At 36.8% G+C, this 15872-nt stretch overlaps 1 protein-coding gene across 2 annotated transcripts in view; it reads right to left on the bottom strand.

Moving 5' to 3' along the window:
* CENPP (centromere protein P) overlaps positions 1-13558 on the bottom strand; it is a 163887-nt gene extending 150329 nt beyond the window's left edge. Inside the window, exons 1-6 of one of the 2 annotated variants that reach the window (XM_067303180.1) lie at positions 13402-13558; positions 13258-13312; positions 11574-11728; positions 10608-10765; positions 10177-10265; positions 6117-6205 (exon numbers count right to left, since the gene is read on the bottom strand). In XM_067303180.1, the coding sequence (XP_067159281.1) occupies positions 6117-6205; positions 10177-10265; positions 10608-10765; positions 11574-11710 (473 nt within the window). In that variant the 5' untranslated portion in view covers positions 11711-11728; positions 13258-13312; positions 13402-13558. The remainder of the gene's footprint in view (positions 1-6116; positions 6206-10176; positions 10266-10607; positions 10766-11573; positions 11729-13257; positions 13313-13401) is intronic. The other variant, XM_067303181.1, reaches the window with a different exon arrangement.
* Between the last annotated feature and the right edge of the window lie 2314 nt (positions 13559-15872).

Raw genomic sequence — 15872 nt, 5'->3', positions numbered from 1 at the left:
TTGAAAATAAAAGCTGTTCTTGATACACACACGTAATTATTCCTATTTGACAGCATAGCAAAACATCAAATTGACACTAAAGAGTAACACACCTTACTAACTTGGATTGAGCAGTCACTGCTATTTCTCTCAGTCTATAAGGTACTTATGATTTCACACAAAACAGAAGTTGCAATGTACCAAACACTAGGACTGGTATGCTCCCTTATATCATGAAATTCTGTTTACAGTAGAAATTCTGCCTCAGAAAAAGTTATAAGCACGGTTAGAGCATTTACAATACACTAGCAAAAGTAAGTGATATACTTTTCTACTTCAATCACTAGCACTAAAGTTCTTTCAGAGTCAAAGGAAGTTTTCAGTATGTCATTTACTGTTACGCCCTCACAGGAAAACTATGTCAGTTTGTATGTCAACTAACGTACATAAGCAAAACATTTATTAGATGTATGCCATTACATTCCCTCAGATATCCAGGAAGGCAGGCAACAAGAGAATAAAGCAAGCCAAGTTACAAGGAATTGGTAACAGACACAAAAATCTACCTTAGAACAATTATCATTAGAACCAAATGAATTAAGAGACATATTTACTTAGGACAGATACCATCACAAACTGAAGGGGCCTTAATCACTCTCTTTATCATTAACAGCACAATAAAGGCAACCGTTAGAGCTGAGAACCTGTATATATTTTTTAATCAAAGGAGGAAAATGAGGCAGAACTGTATTTAAAAAACACATTAGAGAAAGTAAGCAGGGAGCTGGCAGGGGGGCTTCTCTTTAAGAAAAAGGAACAAAAATCTCTATTCTTCAAAATCCTAATAATGTATTAGACTGTGAATGAGATCAGGACAGAGAAGGGAAAGGAGAGAATATAGGAAGGCAGAATTTGCCAAATAACAAACCGTCTATCCAGCATTGTGGATGGAAGGGAGCAGGAACACTTGCACAGAATGTGCTAAGAATAACTCTTGTGGCTAAGAATGCAAAAATCCACAAAAGCTAAGAAAACAACTAAGAGAAGCCGAGTGTCAGGACACCTGAAGCGACAAGATTCTTCAATCATACGGGTGACAAATCTTCATGTCATTGTTGATATTAAGCCACAGTCAGATGAAACAGACCACTAGCCGTTGTCAAAAGATACCTGACGAAACATTGCTTCAAAATACACTGCTTTGAAATGCAAAGATTTATTCCTGTTACTAACATAGGGTTTTGCAGATTTACATAACCTGCCTGGAAAGATCTTGAAGATACCTGACATACATTCTGGATTATTTCAGAAAGTTACAGAGGAGCTAAATCCAGATATAGACATTGCACATGTAAATTTGATTTTCCAAATCTTTCCTGTTTCAGATTAGCTATTCTTTTTTGAATTTTCAGAACACCTGAGAGCAGAAACTTAAAGCTATTAACACAGAGTGGTTGCAAAAGTGTATTACCAAGTCATTTCAGCAATTCAAGGGAGAACTTTGTCTCAGATCTAAATTTGCTTATTATACAAGAATGGCAACTCCAACATATTACATAAACTGGGAAAAATATGTGAAGTTCATTCAGATATTGAAAATGTAAAAGAAAAGCCAAACATGTTTTATCCTAGCCTGGAAAGAACAGCATCATTAAAGGAAGTTACCAAAGCTAGTCACAACTGCCAACAAAAGCAGGCCAAGACAAAAAAAATGCTGGCAGCACAGTAAAAACTGAGTCCCTGGACTGAAGTAGACACATGCTGATTTACAAGAGCTGACTAGTTTTATTGTTCTGAACAGCTTTTTTAACCACAACTAGTAATTGGGCATATATTAAAAAAAAAACAAAAAACACTATACATAGTATAGTAAATATCCAGACATAGTAATGACTGCCCACATCTCACTGGCTAGCGAGCATGATTCTAAACATACTGCAGTATGCCTTTTAAAATCTACATATGTGATAGGGGGCAATACAAAATTTTGTTACAAAACTACATACTTAAAATTTTTTAAAAAACTTGGTGATTTTTATGAGTATCCACTTTTATACAGTTTAAAAGAAGCTCACAAACCAGACGATAAGAAGAAGTATCTAAGCAACTGTCAGTTTCAACTGTTAGTCACCTACTGTTTTAGCATTATGTTTTAGTTTATTTTTATTTCTTCTCTCCTCTCCGATTCCTCTTTAGGCAATACAGCAGATGGAGATTTTTATGGCTAGATGACCAAGCAGAGAGATAAGTTTGGCTAAAAAGTTCAGAGACTCAGTTTCAAAGTAAAAGGCAGCCTGCAAAAGGCATAGGCATGTTCCTGAGAGGAGGAGACTACGGTATCAAAACTGATACTGGCAGACTAGAAGTTGATGCAAAATGAAGCACGATCAGACACATACTTAGGAGCTACAAAGATGCATCAAGCAGATTTTAAGAGACATGCAAAAGGGTAAAGGCAAGAAGAAGGAACTACAGTCTTGAAAGAAGCATTGATGAAAGACAAAGACTTCTAATTCTTGGCTCCTGATGAATTTGAAACTCATTGGGTGATAGGGCCCTTTTCATCTCTCATCTTTAGCTAAGTGACTTTCTAACAACACTGTTAATGTCCAATTTGAGAAGAAAAAAATACAACACAATATGCCATCCTCGAACTGCCCAACTGTATCACAGAATGGCATTTTTGAATAGCATTAAGAAAAAAAAATCTGGCATTGAGGTTTCTTGGATCGAGTGGAGCAGCTATATCTAATGTGAAAGAGAACCAAGCAGCAAATTACATTAACATAGGCAAAAGATTATTTTGAATTGTATTGCAGAATATAAAGTCAATTTATGCAGAGAGCTATATTTCAAAATAGGTAATAATTTTGGAAGAAGAGACATGATGTACGGGACCTGTTATGCCTGAGTATATACTTCTCATATACAGATACAAAGCTGGCTAAATTTAAGATAGCAAACTGGATTCAGTACTTAGAAGGGGGTAAAAAATCTGTTTTGGTGTGGATATACATACATAATATAAATGCTGTTCTGCGTTACCAAGGGAGCAAAGGAAATAGCACATAAAAACACCACTTCAAATAAGTCTCTCGTAGCATTTAAACTTCTCATAGACCAACAATACTGGGTCTAGATTAGGCAAATTCCTAAGTAGCCAAAATTAGCCTAATTCTTCAGCAGTACTATTATTGCTTTTAAATGTTGAAGCCATGTGCATGTTAAACTTTAAGCCTTCTAGCCTGTTTTTGGAAAGAATTAAACATTACAAAATGTCACTGGAGTGTAACGAAAAAAAATCCACTAGGAGTGGAAAATACTGATTTCCAAAGCTAACATCCATGTTACAGAGAAGTTATCCAAAAACAGCAAAAAACATTTTGTGACAGAAAGTAACTATGTATCAGCTTAAAATCACATGCTCCTACCCAAATGCCATTTCAGTTTTACAAAGTATTATTATCATCAACACAATACAAAAGTATATTAAAAAACTTTAACTGTTGTAGCAGGAGTAGACTCCTTTTGTTATTTTAACGGAGGAAATATATTTTAACTCAGTGCAGTAAGAAAGACTTTTTGCACTAGGACATAAAACTAAGGAATGACTCTTACAGCTGTGCATGTTTCCCTCACTTCCAAGATACTTAACCCATGGAATGTTTAATATAAAACAGACATTTCACAAATCTTTCACTTTGACAGTTAAATTTTAATTACTAAAGTAGGAGCAGTTCTCAAAATGTCCAGAAAAACCATTCTATTTAATTACATAATTATGCAATAGTTAACTATCCCAATCAAGTAATGGGAAGTCAAGTCTAAAAAAAGACTACCAACAGGATTTTTTTTACAGATACTGCGGTCCTCAACACTAGAAGTATACCACAAGTGGTAATGGGTGCACAGGGGACTCAAGTAAAGTTCAAAAACAGAAGAACAAATATTGTGATTCCATTTGCACACACATTTTATTGTCATGTTTAAAGAACTGTATGTCTTTTTTAAATATATAATATATATTGCAGCAGTATCTGTTTGAAAATAAACTAAATTGCTGAATTTTGCTTCCTTTAAAAATGTGATTTTCAAGTGCTCTAAAATTTCTATTTTCTTCCAAAGCAGGATGGGCTTGGGAATTACAACTGTCTGCCAAGTTTTTAACTCTTGTGCTATTAAAGACCCCTTTTGTCATGCATTATGAAAAATGAAGCTAAAAAATTAGAATGCTGAGGAGGAAAAAAAAATTCAGGCCACCAGAGAAAACAGAACAGAGCAAGACAATGGATTTGGCAAGACTGGGCCAAGGAAGCAAAAGAAAACTAACAGGGAATTGACAGAAGGAAACAAACTGATGGGGTCAGAAGAATGGGGAAGCTGAAAAGAAAGAACAATACAGAGAAAGAGCAGATTCAGTCAGCCAGGGAATGGAGGGAGAGAGAGGGAGGGAGGGAGGGAGGGAAGAGCTGGGATCCAAGATTCTGAGAGTAACTGGTGGAGTGAAGAATAAAGGGCTAGCTGGGCAAAGACTGAAACTGGACATGAAAAGAGGAGACTGTGACTTAAAGTAAGAAACTGGAACTAGCTAAATAAAGGGACTGAGAAAAGAAGCCATAAAGGGAGATCTTATAGTCAGACTGAACCAATCTAATGATGGGTTGCTGTCAAAACAGACACTGCCAACATCATCCCCACTCTGGCCACAGTTTCTGACTTAGATCAGCACTAAATATCATAAAGTTGCAAGACAAATCAAATCTATAAGTCATATCCAACTGACTGAAGGTATTTGGCGGGGGGAAGGGGGAGGGGGTTCTCAAATTACTTTTTCAACGAAATGACTATGTTGATCCTACTAGCCTTGTAGCTTCACAAGTATATACATTGATGCAAGGATAACAGATGGGACGTGCAAATACATGCTAAGGAGAGAATAGAATTGCTTTCTTTAGTTACAGCAAGGCCTTAATTCATCTTATGCCACTCATGAAAACTTACGCTTACTAATGAATACCGGTATAACATGGAAAAGGCCCAGGGTAGTGATGAGAGAGGCACATGAGAGGAGTGCTCAAGCTAGGACAAAATAAAGCCTGGCATTACTTCGAGGCATTCCTTTCCAGTATTACTATTGAGCTCCAAGACACTTCTGTCAGAAAATACTTGTGAAAACACAGGGTCATTTTCTCTTCTAAATCCTGTTTCTCAGTGAGTGGTCAACTAGTAATCTCAGTTATTCCACTAACTTTAGCGGCAGAGATTTGTGTGGATATACTAAACCTCTTCCTCTTAAAGAAAAAATTCAGCTCTCAGTACAAGCTAACCAAGTCAGAGGTAACATAATAGACCTTTTCCCCACCACGCCCCTTTGCCTTCCTCCTCCCTCCCCAAATCTAACTAAAAAGTCATTTAAAGAGCAGGATTAAGATTACAAATCAACTACCTAGTATTAATTAATAAATAATAGAATTGTTCTCAGAGTAGCTTGCTAGCAGATTTCACAGTGAAGTATCAGAGAGAAAGGAAATTAGTTGACCATTATTCATCCTGTGCATCAAAAGAAGCTGACATCTCCCAGAAAATAATTACAAATAATAAGTAGTCACATGCTTGAGAGTTTTAGTACGTATGTTTTCTTAAGCCACTGCACAAATATACTATTCCAGTTTTTTAATTATTATTATCTACTGTTTTCAAAACATCTGCAAAAGAATTTCTGAGACAAGGAAGGGAAATGCGGTGGTGAGCAGAGAATTAGAAACAGGCAAGTACTGGAGAGGGATTTTGGATGCACACTTTAGTCATTACTCACCTATACCCATATCTTTCTCTGAACCAAACAATTCCATACAGCTAGAATACACTATCATCAAAAACCTTGTTTCTGTTTAACATCAATTCATAACAGTCCTTTCAAGCCTTAAAAACTACATTCATTTCAACATCTCTCCCAGAGGATACAGACAAGGGATAGGAAGTGTTTAGACAGGGCTGATAACATGTTACTAGGCAAAGAAAATAACTCAATATGAAAAGCTCAGTGTTGCCTTTAGTATCAGATAACCCATACAATAACTTCCCTAAAAAACAAAACAACAACAACAACAACAAAAACCCACCACACACACACTTACCTGGACACAAACTTGCTTACACCTGAATATTCCCCAGATTCCATTATAACGTTGAGATCAGTAATAACAGCAGACACGCTCTCTTTGCTCTAGATTAGAGAAATAACAATGTGCATCAAAGAAATTTCTTCAATAAAGAAAAAAAATTAATAGCAGATAAAAAAAATATGCAAATGTTGCTAACTGCAAAAATCCTTAAAATAACATTCTTTGAAGTATGGTTTATCTAAACATTTTATTTCATTCTAACAATCAGTATTATCCCAGGAGCGAGGCTTTTGGAATAATACCAGAACTACTCCACACAGAATACACATATATAAAGGAAGACTTCTACATGAGAGGATCATCTACTTCCTTCCATGTCACTTTCACTTCTTTAATCTAAGTTTCTTCTCATTTTTCAACACAACTCATAGTTGTCATTTAAAGCAGAAAAACAAATATAATAATGTTTCATCCGAAAAGCATAAAAATGTTATCCTGAGTTAAAAAAAACTACTAGTTTTCCTTTTTTTTATTTATTTTACAACCTCCAGTTTTATCTCAAATTCTTATCTTTTTTCTATTTTTTTACAATAATACTTATTACTCACGGATATCCGCATGACAATACAAAGTTTAAATGTTTCCAAATTAAAATATTTAACAAGCTATAAAAAACATTAAGAAAAGGTGTTCAAACAGTAGAAATGAGACCACAAAAGAATTCAATTATTTTTATTACACATTTTTGAATGCAACAGATCAATATGTTAGACAAAAGTGAATGAAAAGATTTAAAACCATGGCTTGAAGACTGCAGCAAATGCTTCACTTTATACTGGAGATGTCATACTTTGTTTTTCCTATACCCAGTCACTATGAGCAAATAGGAATAGCAACACAGGAAACAAGCTTAATGGACAAGCTGGAGTCAAAACCAAGTACACCACAATGATCTGTAGTACCAGCTGGACAGTAGCGCTGCTAACATTGCCATGAATAAAGATGGAAAAAAACGAGCCAAGACACTACAAAATTTAGTGGATTGAGTAAGTAACATCAGGGAAAATCATTTAAATTCAGAGCAAGAGACTCAACATGGGCAGGGAGCTGTCAAGAAGCTGCTAGCAGTTACAAGCTAATATGCTACCTTTCAAGAAAACTGGTTTTCCACAAATGGATTCTAACGTATGTCAAGATGCCATCTTGGGGTCAAATAAAAATAAGATTTAAAAGGAAAGCTTGTGAAAAGAAAGCAACTTTTATTTGAATGACTACTTTCTCAACAGTTTTAGACTTGTTTTGTCAGATTTTCAAGCTAACTGAAGATGTCCTCTCCTAACACCCAAGGACAATAAGAGAAAAATCATACAATGTTTTTACATTAAATGTCTTCTTCATCCATGTTTTGACTTGTAAGCATCCCCCTGTGCACAAGCGTGAACAGATGGGAACTGCTTTGCTTGCATTCCAAGATGCCAAAACAATAGTCAACTCTGGCATATAAACTGTATGCTAATCTTACACTGCCAAAACTAAAGAACCTACTAAGAAGCAAATTTTGTCGGGTAGTGAGCGACCAGAACCACAATAGTAGACATAATTTTAGCCACTCAAGCTAGCCAGAGTGAACTCGGATATGCCTATCCTTCTTTGTACAGTTATATCATTGAAAACAGCTTTTAACATTAATGACATTTAACATTTTGCTTAAGACCAAATTAGAGACAATTACAAGAACAATTTGATACCGTATATCAACTGGTTTGATTATAGATGCTACAGAGTTAATTGTAAAATAATTTAACTACTAAATAAAATTAAACAGGTCAAGTTAATAGTGTGAAAAAAAAAACCCTCTCTTTATCTTCTGCCTGATACCAAAGTATTTGCTACATACTGAGCATTTCTCAAAAACAGCTGTCTGGTTTCATTTCTCAAGGTGGATGAAACTAGTTGCAACTTTATACCATCTTATCAATGCTGATCTCAGTGCAGGGTATTTAATATACAGCTGTTAATGTCACACCTTCCAAAACAGGCATCCATAATTCTCCATTTTTATAGGTAAAAACTTGAGGGATAAAAAAGTTTTAGCTAAGTTTTCCAGTTTTAGTATTCTGGCCTAAGGTTACAACTTTCTTGAGAGCTATGGAGGCAGACCTCTGCATCCACCCAGAGGACCCATTGACTTTGGTGTAGGAAGACATGCACAGTATATAAAGACTGTAGCAAAACCAATACAACTTGCCACTTCTTTTACAAAACAAATAGTCAACTAGAATTAGGCAAAATGTGTGAATGGAATTCCTAACATTCTAGTTGCGAGATATGGTTTTTCCTTTTGATGAAATGGGACAGAGTAATTTTTTAAAAATCATGTGAATTACAAGCTTGTATGTCTTAAAAATACAACCCTTTTAACTTTAATTTTAGAACTATGAAATTCTTTCAAAATCTGATTTAAATAGTTCTAAACAAAATGAAAGGCAGAACTGTGCATTAATGAAACACAATGGGTTGTATTTTACAACTCTAATCAAACCATTTAAGTTATGATTTGTACAATAGCTGTAACACAGTAACATTTTAAGTAAATGTAAAGCCTTTGATACCATTCAAGTTCATATACAATCACAGAAGCCATACAAAGAAACAGAAATAAATCTATGTTTAAAACAGTAAATATAATTCTTGTCTTGAGTATGCAACATCAAAAATGAAAAACAAAATTTGTCTATTATGGCACAAATAAAAACAGTACTCTGCATTAGTGTCTGCATGGCTAATTTAACAATTTTCAGAACATTTCCATAACCCATACAATATAGGTGAACAAAATATCAGAGACTCAAAACTTATTAACTTGCGGTAAATTGATACATTGTATTATGATTTAAATTGCACACTATGGGCACCACTTTTTTTAATCAAAAAACTAATTCATGTAAAAAATTAACTCAAAATTGTAATTTTTCCACTGAAAGTTTTTGTTTGGTTGTTGTTGGGGGGGGTTATACTTGCTATTCTACATATCATCTACTCTCAAAGAAATAAATGGCGTATTTCATCAGAACTGAAGTATTACAGTTTTAGGCATTAAGTAGATAAGTACTGCCATCTAATGGTATTGTAGATTTAAGCATCATGAATGTTTCAGGACAATTTTAAATATTTTAATATTTATATAAACTTAACATTAAATTATTCATCTTCACTCCATTAGGTTAAGTTTACAGTGGAATAAAAGGTCATCATTCTTCAGAAGTGCGTAAGTGATAAATAAAGAGTAATCCAACCAAGTCCCATGATTGATCCAGGCTATTTCCAGGCTCAAAGTTAAATGCAGTTTTATACAAGCAAACCCTGAAATAATATCACCAGGACCACAAATTTTAAGTCACACATGGACTTAAGAGGTTGCAGAATAACCTCATTCAACTGAGCTTTTGCAGACAGGAATTGTGCAGTCCATATGTGAATACCTAAATATTAACTTCCTAAATTCACAATGACTTCTCTTAAGATTAGGAAGGACACCTTTCCATAGCAAGGCAGTTTTTAATAGCATCAGTTGCAAACATTTTCCATTTGTAACCTGCCTTTAAAGTTGAGCTGGAAAGAGCTGAAAATCAAGTTTGCTTGAGAAGAAAATTCCCTGACGTCAAAAAGGTCATTATAATTTTGAGTAGCAGCTGTTTTCTGCTGTTCATCATTTTAGATTCTGTGCCAAGAATTCTGATAAAAGTGTTTCCTTGCAAAACATCTGCAATCACTAGTGTAACTTCTGTGCAGTCCTCACGATGTAACGGTTAGTCATACTAACCAAGCAAGTAGGATGCTAACCAAAGTTTAAACAAAAAAAACAAAAAAAAAGTTGTTCAGGTTTGTAATGTTTTAGTTTTTACTCAGTTCTCTCAAAACAGGTGTGAAGTAAAGAAGTAAATATTCTTTGAAATACTCTTTACTTGAAGTAAATATTTTTTTACTTCAAGTAAAGAAATAAATATTAAACACTTGTCCATTTGAAGTTTTGTTAGTTTGCTTGTTTTTTTAAACATACATTGATCATTACCTTTATTTCAAGAAGCTGAAATTCCAATTGAAAAGGCAGGGAGTGGCAATTTCCTGATAACCTGTGCTTCTGTATTGTTCTGCTTCCAGCTGTTATAAATGAAAATAACAAAATGCTTGATTAATACTTGATTATTGCATTTCTTCTACTGGTCACAGTTAAACTACCAACTGATATTGAGTATTATATAAACGATGAAAGTAAGTGGAACATATGTTAAGGAAAACAAAAGCTAATTTCATGGTAGTCTTTCATTTTCTTGCTATGCAAAGCACTGCATTTATCAGAAACTGTTTTATCAAGAAAGTTAATTACTTTGAAATTCAATTTTTTTTTTCTGCTAATGTTGAAAACGGAATTACAACATGCATCTGCAAATCTAACAACAGAGTGCTTGGTATAGCATCACTAACAGGCAAACAAATGCTTACTTTTTTCCACAGTTTTCTTGGAATGACTTGTGAACCAAATACCAGTAAACTTCATTAAAAATGAGAGATCTGCTTCTAGACTTTCAAGCTGAGCTTTCAGGTCCGATGGAGATTCCTGTCCCTTCAACTCTCCCTGAAATTCTGTTTGAAATGACTTCCTATAATTGAAAACAAAAAAATCAAAAGGGCAGAAGACCCAGATATAAGAGCATGTTTTATCACATCGGTACAGCAATACAGTTAAAATAAAAGGATTTTGGAATGTTGTGGTGTGACAGTTTTCAGCGAGTTACATTTCAGTAGACAATATTATTGCAACACCAAACTATTCTAGCTAACATAAATACTTTAGGATCACTGCCGTGTAGATGCAGCCTTTATTATAAGTTATGAGATGCACACATCCCATCCATTTGGAGGAACATATCACAGAAATGAGCTGTGATACTTTTAATAATCTAAATGACCTATTTTACCTATAGAGAATATATTTACTGCGCAATATCATAAGTAATCATAAATAATGTAAATAAAAAGCCCCAAAGCAGCACTTCCTCAGCCTACAGCTAGTGATGAGTTCCCCCAGTCCTCCCCCACTTTATTTTTTTTTTTTAGGATGAATAAATGTGCATTGAGATGTTTCATGCTACATCACGGAAAACATGGTCTTTGCAGCCAACAGCTTTGCAAGGCCCACACTGTAATGTATTGGGTATTGTGCTCTGACCACTATGATTGCCTGAAAAAAAAAAAAAAAAGGCACTAACAAGAAATTAACTATTTACTTATTATTTATATTCCTTTAGCATATATGACCCTTCTCCAAAACGAGTTCTGCAGTATACTAAGCACTGTAAAAATAACATAGCAAAAGTCCTAATGCCACGAAATAGAGGCAGAAGCTTAACCTAAACAACTTTGACAAAGAAACATTAATATTAATCCAACACGTCAAAAAACTCATACATTGACATTAGTATCTCCTCATCAGAAAAAAATGTGGATTCTTGTTGACTGTCTTCATACTTTTCAGCCAACATTTTAATTTCTTCTTCCAACGACTGAATTTCATCTTCATAAACTTGATAAATGCTGTTCTCCATTTCTCAGAATCAATGTTACTAGATAAAACAAAAGAAGTATGCCTCTTAGGTTAAAAAATATCATTTTTCAAAAACCTTTATTTTTATCCAAGGAATTAGTTTTAAAAAGGCAACTATAACATGAGGCAATTGCCTCTCTTCTCCCCTCTACTTAAAATGAGACAATTTACTTGCATCTAATGACTTTTGAAAACTGAAAAATTGATAGATACAGTTGTTAAATATTCCAGATGGCTTTGACAAATGCAGTAATTAACAACATCTCTAAAGAATTCTATGAAAAGTATCACAAGGTCCCATTTGCTATGAAAGATTAAACGAATGTATAAGCCTCAATCCTCAGCAACTAAAATCCACAGAAATTGTCACCAATCTGAAAACAGGATTAGGCTAGAAGGCAAGCAGTTGATATTATAGTACTCTTTCTGCAATATAACTCATACTAAAACTGTGGAAAAGTCCATTTATAAAGACAACGGACTGCAAGCAGATATAATGAAAGCAGAAAGGCTGCTTTTTGCATGCAACATAATTCTGTACAAAATCAAGCTTCCTAGATGACATGGTAACTCATCCTGCTAAAAGCATCATAAATAGGAAAGATTCTACTTCCAGTGCTATAAGAAGCTACTAGACAACAACAAAAGACTGAGAAAGAACAAATTTCTGAGCACTGACTTTATGTAACAAAAAAAAAAAGGAAAAAAAGCAGAGTTTTCTCCAAAAATAGGCAGCAAATTGGAAAAAAAATGGTGGTTTTGTTACATTAGTTGCTGAAAGACTTAATTGGATCTAAATTTATAAATAGACTAGTTTTAAGACACAAATAACTGCATAGCCTCTAAATGCAAAAAATAAGTCAGGGATTGAGTGCAAATCAAAGGGGTTTTTTTATTTTTTTTTTAAATAGTCATGATTTCATCCAGTCTCCGTCCATTTCAGAATGGCATCTGAAAATATGGATTATGTTTTACATATAAAAAACAATACTCAAAACATATTTACATTAAAAGTTTATTTAGTGACAAAGAAAACATTAAATGCCATCAAAGAATCACAGTGATTTTGTCTAGTTATGAACTTTCTCTGAAATTTTAAAACGTGCATATGCAACATGCGACAACAAACAAGATTAGCAGGGACAAGAAATAGAAGTTTTTAATGTGTCCTCCCGGTTTTCTTTATCTGAGAATATCCTGAAGAAAGTTTTAACTGCAATCAGGAGTAACTGGGGGGGGGGAAGCCAGGACTCTGAGGCAGGTTGTCAGCTAACCCCTCTCAATAGCTGGGTCTTCTGAAGACAGTAACAGAACACATACACTGCCCATAGCCGCTTTAACTTAAGCAATTTTACCAGACTGTAGAAGATTCGAAGACTACTTCTAGTTTCAAACAGATTATCTCCAGAAGAAAAAAAATCCCTACTTTTAATTAAATAAAACATACTCCTAATGATAAACAATCAACCACTTCTACTCACACTAAGCGTGCACGCACCCACACACGCATTTGTACGCTAACGCCATATATCGCAAGCTTCTACTTACCTTCCCGTATACGCCTCAAGCACTTGCTTTTATGCTGCCCCCTCTCCAAGAAAAGCTGGGAAAAGCAGGCAAGATTTTGTGAGAAACGAGCTAGTGGGTTTTTTTTCGCGTCTGCCCGCTTTGCGTCTAGCCTTTAAAACTTACCGGGGACACCTGGACAAGAGCTCGCGCCGCGCCGCTGCTACCCGCCCCAAGCCCCGGCTGAGGCCCGCAGGTGCCACAGGCGCAGACCGCGCAGACCGCCCCAACGGCCCAGCGCGGCGCCCGGCGGCAGCGGCTGCAGCGGCGCCCCCTGCCCAACGGCCGCGCGCGCGCCCCGCCGAGCGGCGCCTTCGAACTGCGCGCCGAACGGCCGGCGGCGACCCGGCCGCTGCCACCGCCGCTCCCAGGGCGGGGGAGACCAGGTCCCTCCACCCGCCGGCACCGCGCCGCCGCTCCGCCCTCGCTAGGCAGCAGAGCCTCTTGAAGCGCACTGCCCGGCGCGGATATTCGACCGTAGTGGTTAGATCCCTATTTTTTCGGATATTTCCCTATCTTTTCAATTACATCTTGCGAGAACTCCCCCTTCCTTTCTTCCTGGTTGGTTCGGCTCAAACCTCCCCAGAGTCACAGGACCAACCCATGTGCTCCCAATACACTTGACCGGCTGCAAACAAGAACCGGAGAGCGAGGGGGAGCGAGTCTGAGCCCGGCCGGGTCGGGAGGCGGAACCCTTTTCTCGGAGCGTGCGCTAGGAAGGGGTGCGGGGGGGAGAAGAACGGGGCTGCACTGCGAGGAGCGCACATGGGAGGTGGTGAGGGAGAAGCTCCGTCGTCTCTTGGGGCTGGAGCGTCGCTAGGGCTTCGGGGGGGGGGGGGGGTCTCTGCGGGCTGGTGAGGGGCATCCTCCGTTTGCCGCCTGCCGGTAGGCGAGGGAGGCCTGCGGGTGGCTCTGTTGCTGGGGCGGCGGCGGCGCGCGTCCCCCTCGCTCGCTCGCGGCGGGGGGCGGCCGTTGGCGGGCGGCCGTTGGGGCGGCCGGTCCTCTGTGGCGCGAGCGCCGAGCGGAGCTGCCAGAACCGAGGGCCCCCTTGAGGGTACCGAGAAAGCACGTAACGGCTGTCGTGGCGTCTGGGCCCTTCCATGCAAAGGGATGGGTTAGGGACCGACTGTTTCCCTGAGAAACTAAGCGTTTTGGCTCTTTAGATAATATTTGCTTGCCTTAGTAGGTTATTTTCCTCTTAAAAAGTCCTCCTGGTTGGAAGGCTTTTTAAGTATCAGTGCTTTCAAGCATTGTCATTCCTTTAATGATGACAGAAAGACAAATTTGAAGTGTAAATTTAACTTTTTCTCTTAAATTATGTTTTACTTAAAATTGTTCTCTAATGACTGTGTTCCAAATATACTAGTCTAGAGGTCCTGCTATTTTGTTTATGTAATATCAGTTATAGGCATCTAAATCCAGGTGTCTTTTTTCATAGATATTATATATCTTCATATTTAATGTCTGAAGTTTACAGGTTTCTCTGTATGTTTCATTTGGATGTTGAACTGTGGTTTTAGTTAGTGAATTCAAATCTGCTATTGCTGACCAGAGTCTGGTGGCTTTATGCATTGTAATGTGTTGTTTGTCTGAAGTCTCAAAAGATTTTGAATAATTAAAAAAAAAATCTATCCTGATCTTTGTGTAACTTTTTGTTATTTTTCTTTTAATTTGTGATTATATTTCACATTCTTCCACATCTTCATGTGTTTCTTCTTCTACCATTGCTGTGTGAATGTCTGTATGCTAATAAACAGAGCTTTTTAATGACCAGATAGGAAAAAAGAGTGGTATATCTTTCAAATATTGTCAAATATCCATTTTAACAACTTTATTTACGTTAGGGTTCACGCATTGAGTTATTTTCTGTGGGAATAAACTGTTAAAGTATACTGTTTTTAAGATGAAATTGGGTTTGTTGTGACAAGGGAAGGAAATCAGACTACATTCTGTGCATCCTTCTGAGTTTACTTATTTTCTTACTCAGTCCTGTCCAACATGAGTTTGCAGTGCTCTGCATACTCATAAAACTGCTAGCTGTTTTAAGACAGTATATATAAACAAACTCCATGCTTCTACATGATATACAAAGATCAATAAGGTTACTTTATTCTGAGGCTTAGTTTGTTTGCTGTGATTCTTTTTTTCTACATCTGAAGAATGAGAGCTTGATGATGGTTCAACACTGAAGAGTAAGTGACATGAGCTAGTGCTTTGACATTCTCTGTCTCACTCCTGTTCTCACTCATCCTGAAAACAAGATGTTGAGGTAGAAAGGAATGTTCCACTATATCACTGTCACACAGACCTGCAGAAAAGTTCCCTAAAGCAGTGATACAGCTAACTGCTTACTGTAGCCCTGCTGTGGCTGACAAGCCACTCAGCAGCTCAGCTTCTGGTTCCTATTTTCTTAACAGCTTCATGGCCCTCTCACCTGCTGTGGTAGAAGTATTTAAAAACAGTTTCACTTAGTTGAATCTCTGGTGCCTTTTTAAAGTTCTAATATGTAGGAGGGCATAAGTATCATCTATGGTAGTCCTTACAAATGTTGTATTTCTAAGCATTAGTGGGTTTTCAATGCTTGTAGTATCATTAGC

This window comes from Apteryx mantelli, chromosome 12 (genome assembly GCF_036417845.1).
Source record: "Apteryx mantelli isolate bAptMan1 chromosome 12, bAptMan1.hap1, whole genome shotgun sequence".
Taxonomy (NCBI): domain Eukaryota; kingdom Metazoa; phylum Chordata; class Aves; order Apterygiformes; family Apterygidae; genus Apteryx; species Apteryx mantelli.
Note: the sequence above shows the minus strand (reverse complement) of the source record. Positions and strands in the feature narration are given on the sequence as shown.